The sequence below is a fragment of the Rhipicephalus microplus genome, unplaced genomic scaffold (assembly GCF_043290135.1).
Source record: "Rhipicephalus microplus isolate Deutch F79 unplaced genomic scaffold, USDA_Rmic scaffold_32, whole genome shotgun sequence".
NCBI classification, from domain to species: domain Eukaryota; kingdom Metazoa; phylum Arthropoda; class Arachnida; order Ixodida; family Ixodidae; genus Rhipicephalus; species Rhipicephalus microplus.
The window spans coordinates 1565862-1586684 of NW_027464605.1; the positions used below are offsets into that span (position 1 = coordinate 1565862).

Here is a 20823-nt window from a genome sequence, read left to right on the forward strand (position 1 = left end):
ACTGGTGTGAAACGACACGTTTGCTATTCCAACATGGTATCTCGCTAGCACCGTGAGCAGTATAAACTTATTTCATGTTTTAAGTGTTAATCCACTTTATAAGCGACCCCAAACCATTCACCGCCGTCGGTGGCGTCCGCAGTCTTCTCTCTATCTTTAAAATAAAGAGGACTTGGCGGGCCGCAGCGCGACGCTCTACCGAATAAGCCACGGACGCGACGCTGATATCGGTGTCAGTAACGCGCCTTATATCTTTAACGCCGCTGCGCGCGTCCCCCCCCCCCCGCCCTTCACTCACTCCTCCGTTCTCTTCGCTCGCTGCAGCTGCGCGCGCACCCCTCTCTCTCGCACGCCCGCCTTCTCTCCCAGTCTCCCGTCGAGAGCGGGTCGTGCGATGGATGTCCCGGAGGCAACGCTACCATCAACAACGAATGCGGTACAACCGAATGCCAGCACTGCACCCGTCGTTGGAGGTGACGGTACCACGGTGGTTTCGCCGACGTTGGAAGACAAGGTGGCGCTGCGAAGGGCTCGTGAGACTGAATGTAAGCGGGCGAAGCGTGCAGCGGATGCCGAACTGCGTGCTCGCGAGGCCGAATGCAAGCGGGCGAACCGTGCAGCGGATGCCGAACTGCGCGCTCGAGAGGCCGAGGACAAGCGGGCGAAGCGTGCAGGTGATGCCGAACTTCGCGCTCGCGAGGCCGAGGACAAGCGGGTGAAGCGTGCAGCGGATGGTGAACTGCGCGCTCGTGAGGCCGAGATGAGGCGTCAGCATCGAGCCGCGAACGCGGCCCAAGAAGCGGAACGACAACGCAAGCGTCAGGCGGAGAAGGGCGATGAAGGCTCACTGGCGAATGCCAACGGATTTTAACTTTACTCCCCCTCATAGCGTCACCCCGTGCATTCGCACTTAACCATGTTCACCCTCGGGGAAATGCTTGGGAGTTTTTTAAATAGTGGTAGGCTTCGTTGACATACCCAGGCGCTTGTAGCAACGTGACGGCGTGCGGGTTCCGCTCCGCCCAAAGCTCACAACCACCCTCTATGATAAGGTGACAACTTGCACGGCAGCTGCAAAGTTGCGTCCAAGCACAGCGTGTCGATGCCTTGCGTATGCACTACGTGTGGGCCGAAGTATTCCATATACATGGTTGAAATACACTGTGGATGCGCTGTACGAAAATAGGTGATCCACCATATAATACTAAATGAACAGGCCCCGCCGCGATGGTCTAGTGGCTAAGGTACTCGGCTGCTGACCCGCAGATAGTGGGATCGAATCCCGGCTGCGGCGGCTGCACTTTCAATGTAGGCAGAAATGCTGTAGGCCCGTGGGCTCAGATTTAGGCGCACGTTAAAAAAGCCCAGGTGGTCAAAATTTCTGGAGTCCTACACTACGGCGTCTCTCATAATTATATGGTGGTTTTGAGACGTTAAACATCACATATCAATGAATTATCGATACTAAATTAACAGTCTATATATATTCAAATATAATGCTTCGTGCGATTAATTCAGGTTATTTTGTTAATGAGAAACAAGTCACTGCTTTACGTTGTGGGAATAGATGCCGTTTGAAGATGTAGGGCGTGTTCAAAGTGCCATGTCTTGCGCGCTGGGTGTTTAAAGGCACCAGGAGTACTCACATACACTCCGCATATAAATTCAGCTAAACTTGCTGTTTCGACGGGCCTGCAGATTAGGTGAACACGATGCCAGAGTCAGTGGCGTATCAATTCTTTCGCGAGTCAGTTCTCCGATGAAGGCAGGCCCACCTGCCGTAACATTACTAAAACTTGTGTTTTCGCACGCTTGTCGACCTCTTTTTCTATCACATTTTCCACCTGATCCATTGAATTTCACCCCACTATATATATATATATATATATATATATATATATATATATATATATATATATATATATATATGTGTGTGTGTGTGTGTGTGTGTGTGTGTGTGTGACGCAGGAGGCGTGATGGCTGTACGATGTACCATTTATTTGTCTTCGTCTTCCTCCTTCTCTACCATTCCACCACACCGTTCTCGTGTGGTTCGTCACACGCTTCCCGCTTCCCCCCTCCCCCGAGAGAGACGTAGGTGCAGGGGCGGATGATATCGTTTAAGTCTCCCGACATGAACGATGTCAATCTGGCGACCGAGTGGAGCCACGCTGCGGTCGATCTCGTAGTTAACTGCCGAAATCTTGCGTATGATCGTATAGGGTCCTTCCATGATCGCGCTGAGTTTGCCGTGGTTCGGGTGCCAGGGTGTTTCATATAGAACAAAGTCTGCCACTTGAAGCTCTTATGGAAGGAACTTCTTGTCAAATATGATCTTGTTTTTCTCGTGATATGCTACTGAATTGCGGACTGCGTTTGTACGAGCTTCCTGCAGATTTTCGGTAACGCCTGGAAGAAGATAGGGATACGATGGTGTGCCATACATAAGAAAGCAGGGTGGGTAGCCTGTGACTTCGTGAGGCGTTCTATTGTACTCGTCGACAACGTCCGAGAGGAGACGCGGCCACGGTTTTCGGGGTTCATCGTTGATCTTGCATCGGAGGCGAGTAACGATCGTCTGATTAGTGCGCTCGTTTAGGCCATTACACTGCGGGCGTTGTGAGCTTGTTAAAAGCTGATGGATATTGTTGTGCTTGAGGAACTGCTTGAATTTGCCGGCAGTGAATCCTGTACCGCGGTCGGAAAGGAACTTCCGCGGCTTTCCAGCAGCGAAGATACTCTTCAGGCAAGAGATGTACGCGTCGCAAGTCTCATTCTTGTGTGCGAAAGCCCAGACATAACGGGTGGCATGATCAACGGCTAAGTGAATGAATCTTTTGGATGAGCCGTAGTTGCCAAAACCTCCGATAGTGTCCATGGCCAGAAGATCAAACGGTTGTTCCGCTGGTGGCAAAGACTCCAAGGAACCAAATCGTTTGTTCTTCGGTTTCTTGCAGCGCTGGCAGGTATCACAGTGGCGTATGTACTCGCTCACGTTGGTGATGATGTCGGGCCAATAGTACTGTGGAGAGAGAAGCCGCAGCGTCTTCTTTACCCCGACATGACCGAAAGCGTCATGAGCTTTTTGGAGAAGAGAAGACCGGAGGGCAAAAGGCACATAGACTTTTCGTATTCCCCTGCGTGTCACTATACTCAGTCCGTTCTCAATGGTATGCTTTCCGGGTGGTTTGTCGTTGTCATGCTCTCGCAGTTGCTCAGCAGATAGGAGTTGAACTACCGGGCTTCGAGATAGTGCATCAGCTTCAATGTTGTCAATGCCCTTTTGGTGTTTGATGTTCACGTCGTACATGGAGAGTTTCAAGGACCACCGGAAAAGTCGGCCTCGGGGATTCTTGATGCTTTTAAGCCATTGCAACGCTGCGTGATCTGTGATCACAGTGAAAGGTTTCCCGTGTAGATAGCAGTGCCATTTATCGATGGCGTCAATAATTGCCAAACATTCGAGTTCTGTGATGGCGTAAATAATTTCGTGTTTTAGTAACTTCCGTGAATGGTATGCGATATGGTGCTCTCTACCTTCATCATCAGCCTGCTTCAAGACGGCGCCGATACCTCTGTTGGATGCAGCGCAGTATAGCACACAAGGCTTAGTGGCATCGTAGATGTTAAGGATTGGCTCTTCCGTCACGCATTTCTTGAGCTGAGTGAAAGCCAGTTCACACTCCGCATCCCAGTTTCAGGTGGCGTCTTTGCTGAGCAAACGCGTCAGTGGGTGAGCGATTTGACTGAAGTGGTCGATGTATCGCCGGTAAACATTGACAGTGCCGAGAAAACGCTGCAACTCTTCAGGGCGTGATGGTGTCGGAAACCGTAGGATTGCGTCCACGTTGCTTTGCTTTGGAGTGACGGTGCCATGCGAAACCTTGTGTCCCAGGTACTCAATGGAGGTTCGAGCGAATTGACATTTCTTTAATTTAAGCTTGACGCCTTCGCTTTTGAAAGCTTTCAAAACGCCCTCCAGATGCCTCAGATGGTCTGGAAACGTGTCAGAGTAGACAACAATGTCATCGAAGTAATTCGTGACGTTCTGCAAACGGTGTTTTGCCAATACGAATTTGACAGCCCGTTCGAAGGTGGCCGGAGCATTCCGAAGGCCAAAAGGCATGACGAGCCACTCGTAGTGACCGGTACGTGTGATAAACGCCGTTTTCGGAATGTTATCAGGGTGAATCTTCACGTGCCAGTAACCTGACAATATGTCTGATGTCGAGAAGTACGTAGATTTCCCCAGAGAATCGAGAACGTCATCGATGCGAGGGATGGGCTGATAATCAGGCACCGTCAATTCGTTCAGCTTGCGGTAGTTGATGCAGAAGCGAGTGCGTCCTTCCCCTTTTTTCTCTGCCAGAAGTAGTGGCGCAGCGTATGGGGAGGTAGATAGTCGTCTTACACCTTACTTGAGAAGCTCGTTGATCTGTCTGTCCATTTCAACGCTGTCAGTTTCTGAGCATCGATAGGGAGCTCTACGAATGGGAACATTGTTGATGAGATGAATGCGATGCATTTCGCCGTTGATGCACCCAATGTCTGTCTGTGACTTGGAAAAAATGTCATCGTACTTGTGGATAAGCTGCTTCAATGCCAACTGTTGCGTTTTATTTAGATGTAGTATATCACAAACTTCAACACCTTGCAAAGACGCGCCCTTGTTAACCGTGGTTTGGTTCTGTGTACGAGAATGGAGGATGTCTTTCCCTTGGCATAGAGTCATAGTGTCAAGGTCCAGCGACAAGTTAAAGAGGCAAGCACTATCCAAGCCAAGAAGTAAGTTGCTCTTCATGCCTTGTAGAACATGAGCCTGAATTTCTCATGTCACTTTTCCTATCTGTAACTTTAGATTAACGCGACCCAAAGTTTTGGTAGATGATGTGACTTGTTGAACTGAGATGCATGAATTCCTCATTATTTGCAGGTGAAGTGCCTTCAGCACTGCTTCGTTGATACAGGTAATCGTAGCTCCGGTATCAAGTGTAGTGCTGACAGGGTACCCGTTAATGAGGGCATCAAACTGAATTACATGAACTCTGGGTCGCCCTCCTCGTTTCCCTGGTTGGTGGAGAGGGCGGAAATGCTTGCGCGTCGTGGGCATTCATTATGCCAGTGCATCTGTCGGGGTAAGCCATCCATCGCGCAGTGTTTGCACTCACGCACGGGTGTTCGTACCGGGGAATTACGTGGACGCTGACTAGTTCTGTCACTTGTTACGTTAATCTGTGTATTTCGAGCTGGTGGAAAGCGATGCAACTTCATTCTCTGCATGGTTGACTCTACACGAAGTGCAGCTGTAAGCCATGCCTCTGGTGTAGACGAGGTAAGCCCAGCAAGCGCCATCTCCATATGCGCAGGAAGGCCGTCGATGAGCCCTGATATAAGGTGCGTGTCCTTTAAGTCGGCGACGCGTCCGAGAGACATTTTTTCATTATAGTATTCCTGCAAGCTCTGCCCTGTTCGCAACCGGCAATGAATGAATTGGCGAAAAGGATCCGCGACGCCGCTCGTAAAGCGTCCCTTCATGCGTTCACATAAGCTCTCCCAAGACGCGTATGTGTCCAAAACCTCGGTGAGAAACCATCGGAAAGCCTCACCTTCAAGGTAATCGGAGAAGTAGCACAGCTTGTCTCGCTCCGTCCATGCTGCGGCCGCAGTCCTCACCTCAAAGAGTCGGAGCCACTTGTCAAAGGGAACGTCCGTAGATGCTCCCGAGTACTTCGGGATGTTGATGACTTTCTTGGATGTGGCCATGATGAAGGGCACGGTAGATCCTGTCGACTAGTGTGACGCAGGAGGCGTGATGGCTGTACGATGAACCATTTATTTGTCTTCGTCTTCCTCCTTCTCTACCATTCCACCACACCGTTCTCGTGTGGTTCGTCACATATATATATATATATATATGTATATATATATATACATATATATTCTCATGAACTTTGAAGGAAATTCATCAAAGTGGCAATGTTGGCGAAATTTCACTATATGATGTAACAAAATAGCCTCGTGACAATTTCCTTTTCTCGTAAGAATATGATTGAGTGATTACTGTTCTTATGTAAAACTACACTTCACTTGTTGGTTTCCACAGTGTGCTGCCAAAAGTTACCACTGTCGAAACAGCCCCCCCCCCCCCCCCCAACTTTTTTCAGTGCAGGGGCTGGCGCCCCTTGCCCCTTCCCCTGGCTGATGCTCCTATGGCCAGAGCCAACTTGACTAACCAGCCATCTACAAGGCCATACCTTTCAATATAAAAGTTAAAATCCTAGAACCTGCGTTGCTTTGCACATTGAATGTATATTACCTGAATATATGTGGTGGTTTCTAGCGTATCCCACAGTGACAAATAACCTTCCTGTGTCGAAAATGTCACCCCCTAACAACACTCAAGTTTTAAGACTTTAGCAGCACGAAGTTACAGTAAGCAGTTTTTTTTACTAACTTGGAAATTTTTATATATCTGTACATTGATCTACTATTTTCTGCATCAACAAAAGGGATGTCTGCAGCTAACTAACTGAATAACTCACTAACTAACTAACTAACTTGAAGTTAAGAATTGTCGGTGGCGAGTGAGCGTGTGTATGCACAAAAATGAATGCCTGGTATGACATGGAGCTCTTCGCTCGAAATAACGATGTCGTATAGAATGCAACCCCGCCAGCATAGCACTCCGGAATCTGCGCGAAAGCAATACGCTAGACAAAGTGGCCGAAACGAAGTTGGCCATAAACGAGTTCACTTCTAATACGAAATCACTCGAAATCATCGTAAAGCGCGCGCACTACTAATCACCACAAGTTGACCAAGTATCGTAGCGAATACGACGATAGCAGCACCGTGGCTCAAGCCAGGCCAGTGACGAAAGCGAAAAGAAAGAAAAATTGTCCCCGTATCTGCATATAATTCTGCAAATGTCATCGAAAGACAATAGTCTTGCGTGTGGAGAGATTGAACAAAACGTTTATGTGATGTTCTGCGCAAGGAAATCGGTGAATGGTATTCTGTAGGCGCCGCGTTAGAGCATCTAGAGCGTGCAGCGGAGGCGAACGAGCGCACCAAGTCACGTCACACGTGAGACATGAGCGCTATCTGGCAGTTATCTTGGAAAACAAAACGCGCGGCTCTGAGAAGGGCGTGCGTGCCCGTCTCAGAGGTGACAAGGTGTAGAACGCAAGGTAACGGGTAGGTGCACCACCATGTCGTTTTAGCAAAGTGTCGGAACCACTTCCCTTTTCGTGCAAGCGTTGCATGGTTAGTGCCGCAGATGTGCGCGATAATTGCTTTAAAATTGACAATCGCACAAGTATGAATGCTGAATCCTTTTGCAACATTGGTGGGCGCTGCGGATGGGGTTGGCCGTTCGGGATATCTACTGGTGCCGTTTAAAGTGCCCGGTACTGTTAAGAGTGGTCAAACAGGCAAATGGATAGACAGAAAGGAAGTCAGACAGACCAAATTTTTTGCATCGAAGGTCCCGAAGAAAGACTTTCTTCGTAAAAAATAAAAGCTGGCTGCGAAGCGCTCGCTGCTCCCGTCACTGTCAGGCCCGAGGAATGAAAAGATGGTGTACTATACATAGAAGTGATAATTCGAACGTTCGTCTCCTCGTATCTACACGTTGGAATAAATGTTTCACGATGTACCCTCCGCTACTTTTATCTCGTCGATGCGGCTTGTTTGCGTCATCGTCTGACAAGCCTCACGCAATTTTCAGACGGCTTACGCTCGTCTGTGCCACTCGACTTTCTGTCTTAAGCGGCGTGAAGACCGACGCAACCTAGAACAACTACGCATCACTCATTGTTTGAGCGTGTACTGAGCGCTTTGGTGTCGTGGATAAAGAGAGCATCGAGAGCTCGGAAATTTCCTTTCTTCGCATAGCATGGAGGCGAGAAAGCCAACTTCTTGCTCGTTTGGGTAACCTGACACTTCTGGCGCCACGTTATACGTGTTAACCCTGTTCTTATCAAATTTCTATTCAGAAGCGGGCCATGGTAAATACTGCATAAAGGTTTAGGCTAATTATTTACTGGTTACTTGTGTCTGCTATTTCTGCCCCCATTGTTTCGCGCTGTTTTTTTTGTTACTATAATAACTGGCATTCTCAGCATCACAATAGCTATGCCAAAAGCAATGCCATACGCGAAACCAAATGTGATTCAGTCTTAGTGTTTCGCCTGCATTAGCGCTGTCGACATGCAGATTAAACAAGAGCAGTTTAGGTCACGTTCTGTAAATTTAGTACAATTCACTGTTGTTTTTTCTCGCTGCCAAATGAGATGCAAAAAGCCGTTCCTTACCAATGTTAGCATCAGTGTCATACATAGATATACTAACTAAATGAAGTTGTCAAAGATTTTTATTGGTGAACAGACTTGCAAATAGCCTGACTATAGTTATAGCGCCAGAACAGAACGATGAGAAAGAGACAAGAAGTACACGAGCGCATTGTCATCGTTATGTTCTCGCGCTATAACTATCGTCATTTCATACCAACTATCCCGAACTGCCACCCTTCAAAATTTGATTATAGCCCTTTAATATGCTGTGCATTGCTATATAGCAATTTGTAGAGGCGAAATCACTGAAATAATTTGCTTGCACAATGCTATTTTTCAACTACGGCGGATGATGATGATGATGATGATGATGATGATGATGATGATGATGATGATGATGATGATGTGAGATGTAAAGTCCCAGATTATGAGAGACGCCGTAGTGGAGGACTCCGGAAATTTCGATCCCCTGGGGTTCTCTAACGTGCACTCAAATCTGAGCACATGGGCGTACAGCATTCTCGCCTGCATCGAAAATGCACCCACCACACTCGAACCACGGCTGTGAAAGACCTGAAATGCTACTCATGTTTCCTGTTATCAGGTTCCATCTACTATTGCTAATGAAGCGTGCGCCAATTGCAGCAAAAATGCCATGTAACCTATTGCAACCCTCTTTTTATTCACCCTAAATATGGTTTGAAAGGAACACACTGCTCTTGTTACAAATTGGATTATTTCTTTATGTTCTGGCGTGGCATGGTGCATTGGTTTGGCCCCACAATACTGCGAATACCGCTAATAACACGGACAGAATACTCATATGAAGCTTCAACTTCTCAGTACGGTGATATGCCACGTGGCGAATCAAATTAGGGTGAGTGCATGTTCACGTAGGCGTTGCGAAAACGTACGTAGCGATGCTTATCTATGGCGAACTATGAATGTACCAACCAACGAGGCAGGTGCCTTGATCTCGTAGGACATGAATTCTCTGCCAAAGCCCCTGTTGTAAAGCAATTATGTGAGTCTGCCTAAATTAGTGCTAAATAACTTGGACAGGACGAAAGCGAAGGGCACCCACAGTAAATTACCACCACACGTCAAAAACAACCACCAGGCTCAGTGAAACGCGATATTCTTTTAAATCGCCAATTTAGGCTTCTTGATTGTCATTACTTGAACCTTCAAATGTAACCAGATCAACATGCAAGGCGTAGGCATTTTTTGTGTGAATGTTTTCATTTCACAGCACAGATATTCAAATGAAAGAAAAAATACAGTTGCACTACTGTGCATAGACCATCAACATAATTGATAAACTAAAAACTTTAAGGAATTATTAATATGAGTGCAACCTTTATCCCAAATGTTCGAACTAGGATATTTTTCTTTGAAGAAATACGTCCGTGAATGACTATCTGCTTTAAAAGAAATAAACAATTGCACTTTAAATTACATATTCAGTTACTATTACTTCATATGTGCGTACACAAACTCATACCAGCTTTATTAGGATGCTATGCACTGCAAATATTGTTGTACTATTGCTTTTATACCAAGCTAAATTTTATTGGTGAAGTTTGAGGTAAAGATGTTCTCTTTCATGGGCTAGGTTTCCGAATCATGAATGCTAGTAGCAAGCGTGGTTGGCAGTGTCATTTTGCCATTTAGTGGTATTTTGAATAACGGAATATAATTAGACAAAACTCTGCTGACGATGGTTGTTTAGGCATAGTCTAAGCTGGCAACATTAAGGAACTTGAGAGAAGCTACACTGATTCTGTATGTGAGCTTGCATTTTTCCGAGACACCGGCTGTCAAGCTGCTACGCCAAATGAGGAGGGGTGAAGAAGAGGAGTGCAGCTGCCTTTCCAGGCCACCAAGAATAAATAAATAAATAAATAAATAAATAAATATGCTAACTTGCACAATCATTCCGGAGCGAGTAATTGTGAAATACTTGTCAAGCGTTATCAGATCAAATAACACCCATGGTAATGGCACTCTCTTTCCGCTTGAGGAATTCATTTTCAGTCCTTTTAGTAGACAACAATATGTAATATCCAAGCGAGTCAAGTAAGTAAAATGTAGTAGTGCCACTTTAATTTTTTAGTCAATTACTGCTTGGATTTCGCTGTTACATAGCTTTAGGCGGCTTACGTTCGTGGTTGTCGGAGTGTTCGGGCGTTGAGTCTTCATGGAGAATGATGCGAGGCCGGTACAAGTCAAAGTCTTCGTTGTCGTCTTCTTGGACAGCAGCTGCTTGGGGCGCCGTAGAGACTCCAGAGCCGATGCGGGAGCTGTAACCCCCTGCGCCGCTCTCGTATTGCTGCAGCACCTATGCCAAGGCCATACCGAAATGTAAAATTGTTTCCGCTGAGATTGTACGTCGCTATCATCATTCATATTTCTTGTCGACTGCTTCCATTGACAACGAGGCCAGATGGCTGTTCTGAATTGAGGTATCACAGCCTGACTGTAAAAACAAGGCGGCACATTTCTTCGAACGGAAAGTGGCATGTGAATCGTATTTTTTTCTTCCTACATTTATTTCACTGCTACCGGCTATCGCAATGTAAGCTTGTTTGAGGCCGATTCTTTCCGAGCCGCGCGCTTGTCTAGTCGCATGTTATTTTTGTATTTCACATGCTTTCTTTGTTAACAGGAAAAATGATCACGCAACTAGTACATTGCTGAAAGTAGCAAAGGTGGATGTTTCAACATGAGCACACATGCTTCAAAGACATTTTTGTAATTAGGTGAAGACTCTTCAGTTACAAATATCTTAATGAACACAATTATTGTCGTTAATAACAAATTATTAGGAGCTACTACATTCCATTGGGAACAATATGTATATTATAGCGTCGCTTCACATAACGCCACTCCTCTTTTTTTTAGGGGGCAGCAGGGGCACTCTATATAATTTGGACGTCCTGTATAACCTTTATTGTAACATTGTTAGGAGTACAGTGGTCATATATGATTATTCTTCATAGCAAATAGGTCCGTGTTGTTATGTATTGCTTTTGTGTAAGGCACCCTCACAAGTGACACTTCCACGCATTTGAATCCAACTGTCGAGGTACCTAGTAAAAATAAGTCGTCCGATAGGAGCCTTCGCAATTAGGAACGCACAGGTGGCGATACTCACAATTCAGCTCAAGGCGTTTCAATATCAAACCAGTAAAACATGCCTTCAGTTTAGGACACTCGTGAATACGATTCTATACTGCCATGAGCTCACGTGCCATAGATTAGCAAGTGGACGAAGGTTAGCAACAACGTGCTGAAACGTATTTGAAGTGGGTTTTTTAACGAAAATTAAAAATGTTGACAATTTTTTACCACAGGAAATAAAATTGTGTCTGCCTACATTTACTTTATTGTCATCTAAAATTGCGTCTTAACTCTATCAAATCACCAGAACAAATTTGTATGAAAGAAAAATACGTGCTTTTTATTTTGTTTTTGAGTGTTCGTACTTCCAAATTTTCTTGACTATTTTTTAGTAAAGATTTTACAGCATTGGCTGTCTTGTTTTGAAGATTCAAGCCTATGACTGCATTTTCTAGGTTTGTGTAGTTTTTGTACTCAGACATCAAAGCATAAACTTGGGCTTTTAAGAGGGTCAACCGACATCTATGTACATCTGGTACTAAGCTAAGAAGAAAAACGATACAGTTTGTAGCTTTTTGCTGCGTCATTCATTGACTGTTACTCTCTCATTGTAGAGTACCAAGTACTTGAAATGATTTCACGCTTTTTCTAAACACCGTAGTTAAATTTGTTACTTGCTCTTTTACAGCTTGCGAGTTTCGCACAATTTTTTTTTGAATATTTAGTGTTCCAGTGCTCCGAATGATACACCAATTCCCTCTCACGGTCCGACTTACTAATATCTTGGTCAATTCAGATAGTAGAGCAACTTCACCAATAAAGAATTGTTCCCTAGTGGGAATCTTCGATCAGAACAATTTTTTAGTCAACCAAGAAGCTTTAGTTTTGGAGTCTGCATGAATTGTCCTTCTTCAACCAAAGAGCATATAGGACTTCCTATTCATTCGCATGTCGTATACTCATGAATTGCCATGTTTTCGACTCGTTTATGTTGACAGCGACTGCAGTGGTCTGATAGCTGTGGCTGTAAACTGGTGAGCCAAAAGTCACGGGATCTGGCCACATTTTGATGGAGGTGACATGCTAGAGGCCCGTGTAGTTATATTTGCGCGCTCGTTAAGAGCCTCGTGTGATCGGAATTTCCGGAGCTTTGATTGATATGTGGGGTTTAACGTCCCAAAACCACCATATGATTATGAAAGACGCCGTAGTGGAGGGCCCCGGAAATTTAGACCACCTGGGGTTCTTTAACGTGCACCCAGGAATTTCCTTAGCTATTCGTTACGGCATCCCTTGTAATCATATCGTGGTTTGGGAGCGTATAAAACCCCAACAATTGCTACTGTCGACGACACCCTCATAACTACATTTTACGTCATACACCTCATACCGCGTACCTAGGGCGATAAGTGATGTTTCGACTACACATGCCGCTCCCTTTACATTACAATGGGAACACCAAAGTCCAGTTATTTTATTAATTTTTTTTGCAATGATAAAGGAAACAGATGCATTCCAGTTTTCATTCGGCCCCATTCTGATTCTGACTCAATCCATACTTAAGTAAAAAAAAAAGTTTCAGGCGTCCGTGAGTGAGCGACATGTGCTAGCAATTTGCAGTTTCGAAACCAAGTTATAATCCTTATGAGATACAGGCAAGGTTCTCAGAAAACAAAACTCTAAAGAAGCAAGAAAACCAATTTTGCTTGACCTGACACGAATGACTTTAATTAGACCGGTACGTTTTTAACGAGATCCTGCAAAGAGCATTGGCAATAAGAAACCTTCCATAACATTAGTACTTCGTAAGTGACCACCCTGAAAATAAAAAAGAAGTGTGTTACTATATATTCGGTGACTTCTGACTTGCCACGTATATGACTTCATTCAAAGAGACACGTTAACAATATATTGTGTCCCATGACTCCCGGAAAAGAGTACGACGATCTCCAAAAAGAGTTTGCGTGTCTCCTTAGCGAGAGTTTTACTCGTGGCAAGTTGAAATTAACAAAAAAGGGTCGAAGGACTCTTCCTTTATTTAGCGGCATACCGTCTCCATAAGTATGATCTACAAATTGTAATCTCCAGTGTGGCGCCTTTAAAGTCCACCTCTCAATAAGCGCAGCATGCCGAGATCGTAAAATGTTGAAGTGCTCTCTTCTTCGTTCGTTTCTCTCCTGCCATGATGGTATAGTGGTTGTGATACTGCACTGCTGACCTGCAGGCCACGGAATCAAATCCCGGCCATGGAAGCAGCATTTGCGATGCATGCGTGAATGGTTGAGGCCCATGTGCCCTAATTTAGGCGCACGTTAAACCCCAGCTAATCGAAGTTTCCGATTCCTCCACTACGGCGACTCTTATAGTGACGTCCGGGACTTGAGACGTTGAGCCCAAGATATTATGGTAATTATTAGGTCATTCAGCCGTTGTACATCAAGCACATTCACGGACAATGCCGCAATAAATGATGTCTACCCACGGGTGCATTCAGCACCTCACTAAGGGACGAGCAGTCACTCTAAGAAACACCGGAGGGAAAGAGATCCTACTCTTTTGTTTCTAGTCACAATAAAACCCCGTCATAGCATAAATACTCATGATGTGGGCTCACGGTGGTTTCACTCAACTGTTCTGATTGGTGATAGGAGGTGGATGAGAAGCATGAAGAGAGAGAGGGGGGCGTTGATGACACAGGCTTTGAGGGAGGAGGCGATCGTCCCTACCACCCCCCTCTGGTTCCACCACTGCGTATATACATTCGTTGTTCCTTGAGAAAGCGAATCGAGGACCCACCTGATGCAGCAGTTGCTCTTTGACGGCAAGCTCGTCCTTGGTGCAAAAGCGCTGCAGGCTTGCGAGGTCTCCCTTGATGTACTGGTCCAACATGAGGATGGTGCGCTCACGGCACCGGCGAGAGCTGATTTTGAGCACGCTATCCAGGTTGCGCGATATCGCCGCCCAAGCCGTAGTTGGTGGAGTGTCCTTGAACGGGTTGAGGCTCACGACCTGCTCGGCAACAAATCGATTATCTCATTCACCGCTTCGACATGACAGTGCAGCGCTGCGTGGTGGATTCTTCAATTTCCAATATCGCTGGTATGATTTCAGATTTAAAGAAGCGATTCACTAGGAGGCGGAGTGCAAACGACACTCGGCGCTCCAAGATTGCGGTGCATGCTAAAGAACCCGAGCTGGGCAAAATACATTATGGATTCTAACAGCATCTTTGATAGCTCCCTGTATTGCCTCGGGATTTCAAAAACCATAGTCGGAGCTACTTCAACAAAATGATCAAGCACTGGTCCATTCCCTGTTGTCATAATCAAAAAACACAAAGTTACGCCGTTTGAAGCCATTCGCCACCACACGAATGATGTATGAATTTTGGGAAGTATGTGTTGCATCACAATCAGGAGGCAAGCGTACCGACGGAACAGTTTTATGAAATAAAGCGAATAAAGAACAAAAACCTAGCCACCCCCTCTCCTCACGCACATCTGCACACTGTCCTGTCAGGGTTGCTCCTGAATAACGTTTTCTACCGCATGCTACAGAAACACCAGGTCGCATGGTTTTAAGTGTATATAGATGATCGACCGCTTTCGAGCACCACCAGCTGGATCATACATTACGCTAGGCTATGAAAACGCCTTCGTAGTTACTTTAGGTACTCCGCATACTTGAAGGAATATGTGCGCTGCAGGCGATCATATTGTTTTACGCATTCACAAAGCAGTTACCGAAAGCCGTCAGTAAAACGACTGAAATGCCTAACTTTCCATTTTATTCACACATTTAGATGCGAAACCCTTAATTAATGAGTGTAAAGCGCAAATTCCTTTTTTTATATATGCCACTTTCCTTCCAGACTAACCATACTGTCTTTTTTCACTGTAACTACGGCATAATACAACAGAACAGACAATAAGCCAAGGAAGTAGCTGCCACTCCGCCATAGAAAACAGGCTAATTACTCCAAGGCAGTTTCTTGCCCCGTTGTATGGAGAAATAAAAATAGGCTGTATATTTATATAATTGCACAACTTACACTTTTGACAATAGCAACTGTGAAATTGAGTTAACAGCAGTTAACCAAAACAATGAATGCGTTCGTTATAGACGAGCGTTAATGCTTGTGTAGATAAAGAGGAAGATGTGGTTAGTGCTCACTTCCTGGAGAAGTTGGATGTCCTGCTGGCCCGAGAACCGCAGTGGCCGTTTGCGTTTGTCTGCCGGCTCGTCACCGCTGCATACAGAAAGATACACGTAAGCACAACTCATTTAGGGGGCTCTCAGTTAGCCACAGATATATCTTATAGAGGCTACAACAATGACACCAGAGTAAATATGTAAAGTCCTGTGCAGTCCTGTATGAAATGGCACAATTTGTATTTTCCAGCGAATGTACAAACTCAGAACATTACCGTCTGATTGTTTGCAGGAAAACGCAGGCGCATTAATCTTTTGTGCTGCTCTAAGTAATAACCTTTTACAAAAATAAATTAGTTTAGGCACGGTTGGCCAGAACCTAGTTATTTGATAGTGAACATAATTTTTAATGTAGTTTTGCAGGCACTGTCACACCAGGTCCCGTTTATTAGGGAGGCGATCGCCGGGCTAATTCCAAGGGCCGAAGTATTGGCCCCCCGAACCGCACCACGAAAGCGTGGACAATTTAGAAGTGGTCCTTTTTGGCGCGCCAGCGGACGCCGGCTGTGGCCCAAAGAACAAGTCAGAGCCGAGAGTTGATAAACAAAACAAATATTATGTTCTCAATAATGGCAGATCAAAAAACAATACACAAGAATGTACGCTCCACAATAGTTACATACAATACGTCACCAAACAAACAACGTACTATACAGTACAATCAGCCACACTCAAAACAACGGACACAGACAACGAACGATACGCTCTACAATGCAGTCGCATGCATTGAACAACCAAGACACTTAAAGACTAAAGAGATAGAAAACCTATTCAGTCCAAAGTTCTTGGAACAAAAGTCTGGATGATACTCTTACGAGAATCACTTACTCAAAGTCCGGCGTTGTTGTCGTTCCGCGCCCTCGAAGTTTCTCTTCCAGGAAAGCTCGCGCCTTCAATTGGCCACTCTCCAAGCTTCAAACTTCTTCGCCCGAACACGTCGGCTTCACACACGCAGCTGTCGCCACGCGTCTTCGCTCGATAGCGGTAAACACACTCTCTTGCCTGTAGCTCGGGCTTTCACCCCTCAGGTGGAAATCCTCTTCATCTCCTGCTTCGTCCCTACGGACAAACCTTCGCCGACTACACGGCGGGATCCCTTCGCACTCTGGCGCAACTTCCGTCTTCTCCTGCTCTCTCGTCTCGGACGCTCGATTAAATACCTTCCGCGCCACATTCTAGAAAGTTCTCGCCATTTCGTCGGCGCGATACGCAGCGAAGGCTGGGGAGAGGCGTGAGACTGTACGGGGGCCGTCCCCGACAGATGAGTCAACCCGGCATACACGCCCATTTCCTTCTGGAACGTTCCACTGCTTGCCCGGCCGCCGCTGTGGGGTGAGGAGGTTCGTCGGCGAAGCCACGCTTCTGCGGGGAGAGCGCGCGCCCGGGGAGCCTTGGATGTTTGTTTTCTTTTTTTTTCTTTTGACCTCGCGGCGTTTCTTCCGCCCGTTATCGCAAGAATTTCGCGGCGCGCCCATTTTTAGCGCTCGTTCTGTGACACTGCCCCCCACTTTAAGAATATTATCTAATAATATTCCAAACCACACAAACGAGCGCGAACAGTCAACACATACTCTGAAAGACTGTAACACAAACCGTCGCTCATGACACTTCACATTCACAATAGATCCTCGATACAACTGTACATTGTAATTCAATTCCACGACATATGAAATATAGCCACAGGTTCATGACTACAACACTTCATCACACATTCCAAACAATACAAAGGTACAAAGTTCTTTCATTACAACAATTACTATACTCACATAATTACTATACATCACATCACTGAAACAAACATTTTGACTCACTCAACATACAGGTGCGACACAGGACAACAAGAACATTAACACAACATAAGGCACTCAGCCCTGCCAAACACATTCCGATTCCACCTCAACACCTATCCTGTGCATTTCGAGCGGCGCTTGCGCCCTTGCTTGCGGTGCTTGCTCGATCTCTTCTTGTGTTTCCACGTTCTTTTTCGGCGGGCCCTTTCCAACGACGATATCTGAGGCGGTGTCTCAGCCACCGTTGTCACTTCCGACACCGTTAACGGGTCATAACATTCGATGGGTCCTGTCTGTTTATTTACCAGCTTGTTCATGTATCGACATTTGGCCCGGCTGGCCGACTCCGTCACCTTTACACTGTCGGTCGGTTGAGGCCGTGCCGACGTAAGTCCAGTTGCTCGGCCCGTGAACTCATTCAACACGATCATCTTCTCATTTACGGTCTCTTGTACCGCGGCTTCACCTTGGGCTCTAGTGAGATCCGTCACGGGCGGCTCCTCCCTTGTATCTCGCGGTCGTTGGGTTGGCGAGGACTCTATCTTAGGGTCTTCTCCCAAACATTCCGGATCATTCGGTCCTCGCGCCCCGTCGATGTTTCCGATGACAAGGTCGTAAAGGGGGGTCGTCATACATAGAGCGGTAATCTTCCCGCTGAAGTACGGGGTTTCCACCTCAATTTCTGCTTCGGGAAGCATCCGGACCGTACGGTCAATTAGGCAAACCGGCTTCGTTTTGCCTGTTAACTCGCTTTCCCGTACCAGATTTCTCCGCACGATAACAGTGGAGCTGCCGGTATCTCTTAACACCGTAATCTTTTTGTCCGCAACTTTTCCAGGCAGCGTTGGCATTCCCTTCGCAGCACCGGTTGGCTGTTTTTACATTACAGCACCCACAATAGGAATTTTCTCCCCATTCTTCAACTCTACGAATCCATCGGTGACGGCATTATTATCAGATTTCGGTGCCACTTGCACACAGGATACCTGGTGAGTTTGACTCACTCCGTTCCGACAAGCGTCTGCTTTGTGCCCAGTCTGACCACACTTGAAACATTTTACTGCTGTAGGGCTCGTAAAGATCGTTCGACAGTTTTTCGCGCGATGACCCACTCGGTTGCACAGAAAACATCGCGTAATGCTCTCGGGTGTACGCTTCTTTTCTTCGGGAGCCAATTTCTTCGAATCCTCGGGACACTCTTTCTTGACCTTGGCCAAATTAGTTCCACCTTGCGCTTCCAAGAATTGATCAGCCAATTCAAGCATTCCTTCAAGTGACTCAGCCTTCCTCTCTTTCAAGTACAGCGACAGGCTTGGGTGGCAACTAGTAAGAAATTGTTCTCTAATTAGGAGTTCTCTAAGTTCATCGTACTCCTGCGCTGTCCCTGAAAGTTCAATCCATCTGTCGAAATAATGGCAAAGTCGGGCGGCATACTGCGTAGCCGTCTCACCATCAGCTGGCTTTCCTGTCCGAAATCTGTCCCGGAAACCTCCTACAGTAAATCTAAATCGCTTCAGCAAAGCAGCTTTCACCCTTGCATAGCTGGCTGCATCGGTCGGCGTCAGCCTACCGTACACACTGAGCGCTTCACCACTCAAGCAAGTACTCAAAGCAGTTGCCCATTGGTGTTCCGGCCAATTCTGGCTCTTCGCAATCGTCTCGAATCGGTGACGGTACGCGTCAAGGTCGTCCTTTTTTTCATCAAACGCCACGAGCAGCTTGCTTGGGTTCAAGCGGAAGCCATGATCTTCCCGTTCGCTGCTTTCAACTCTAGGTTGGACGGGAGTTTCACTTCGCTGTTGCAACCGGAGCCGCTCGAGTTCCATATCGTGCTGCCGCTGCCGTTCCCTTTCAGCCATCTCCGCTTCTCTTTCTTCTCTCGCCCTTTCGGCTGCCAATTTTTCTCTCTCCAACTCCAACTTTAATTGCTGCTCTCTTTCTTCTTTCAGCTGTCGCTCCTTTGCCTCTCTTTCTTCTCTCGCCCTCTCAGCGGCCAGCTTTTCTCTCTCCAGCTCCAACTTCAACTGCTGCTCTCTTTCTTCTTTCAGCTGTCGCTCCTTTGCCTCTCTTTCTTCTTTCGCCCTTTCAGCTGCCAACCTCTCTCGCTCCAACTCAGCTGCTTTTTCTTCCTTGGCTCTCTCTTTTTCTTCTTTTTCCTTCTGGGTGACCCACTTCCGTAGTTCGGCGCCAGAAAGACCCATCTTCTCACCAAGAGCGACTAACTTTTCGAAATCCATTGTGTCTCGTAACTCGCAAATAAAACCTTGCCGCGTGCAAAAAGTATCTGCCTAAATCAGTCTATCGAAACACTCCCCTGCACTCGTTAACGAGAACACTGAACAACACACAAAATCGTTCCGATAGCACTATCAACAACTCGAGGCTCTTTCTCACTTCTTTGGACACACTGTGCACCAAAAGGTCCTGTCGCGGACGCCAGATTAATTGTCACACCAGGTCCCGTTTATTAGGGAGGCGATCGCCGGGCTAATTCCAAGGGCCGAAGTATTGGCCCCCCGAACGGCACCACGAAAGCGTGGACAATTTAGAAGTGGTCCTTTTTGGCGCGCCAGCGGACGCCGGCTGTGGCCCAAAGAACAAGTCAGAGCCGAGAGTTGATAAACAAAACAAATATTATATTCTCAATAATGGCAGATCAAAAAACAATACACAAGAATGTACGCTCCACAATAGTTACATACAATACGTCACCAAACAAACAACGTACTATACAGTACAATCAGCCACACTCAAAACAACGGACACAGACAATGAACGATACGCTCTACAATGCAGTCGCATGCATTGAACAACCAAGACACTTAAAGACTAATGAGATAGAAACCTATCCAGTCCAAAGTTCTTGGAACAAAAGTCTGGATGATACTCTTACGAGAATCACTCACTCAAAGTCCGGCGTTGTTGTCGTTCCGCGCCCTCGAAGTTTCTCTTCCAGGAAAGCTCGCGCCTTCAATTGGCCACTCTCCAAGCTTCAAACTTGTTCGCCCGAACACGTCGGCTTCACACACGCAGCTGTCGCCACGCGTCTTCGCTCGATAGCGGTAAACACACTCTCTTGCCTGTAGCTCGGGCTTTCACCCCTCAGGTGGAAATCCTCTTCATCTCCTGCTTCGTCCCTACGGACAAACCTTCGCCGACTACACGGCGGGATCCCTTCGCACTCTGGCGCAACTTCCGTCTTCTCCTGCTCTCTCGTCTCGGCCGCTCGATTAAATACCTTCCGCGCCACATTCTAGAAAGTTCTCGCCATTTCGTCGGCGCGATACGCAGCGAAGGCTGGGGAGAGGCGCGAGACTGTACGGGGGCCGTCCCCGACAGATGAGTCAACCCGGCATACACGCCCATTTCCTTCTGGAACGTTCCAGTGCTTGCCCGGCCACCGC

At 46.6% G+C, this 20823-nt stretch overlaps 1 protein-coding gene across 2 annotated transcripts in view; it reads right to left on the reverse strand.

Moving 5' to 3' along the window:
- The window catches only part of LOC119172268 (uncharacterized), a 40870-nt gene that overhangs the window by 5379 nt on the left and 14668 nt on the right, over window positions 1-20823 (reverse strand). For both annotated transcript variants that reach the window (XM_075884426.1, XM_037423313.2), the window contains exons 2-4: window positions 15591-15666; window positions 14214-14426; window positions 10458-10635 (exon numbers count right to left, since the gene is read on the reverse strand). In XM_075884426.1, coding sequence (XP_075740541.1) covers window positions 10458-10635; window positions 14214-14426; window positions 15591-15666 — 467 coding nt within the window. The remainder of the gene's footprint in view (window positions 1-10457; window positions 10636-14213; window positions 14427-15590; window positions 15667-20823) is intronic.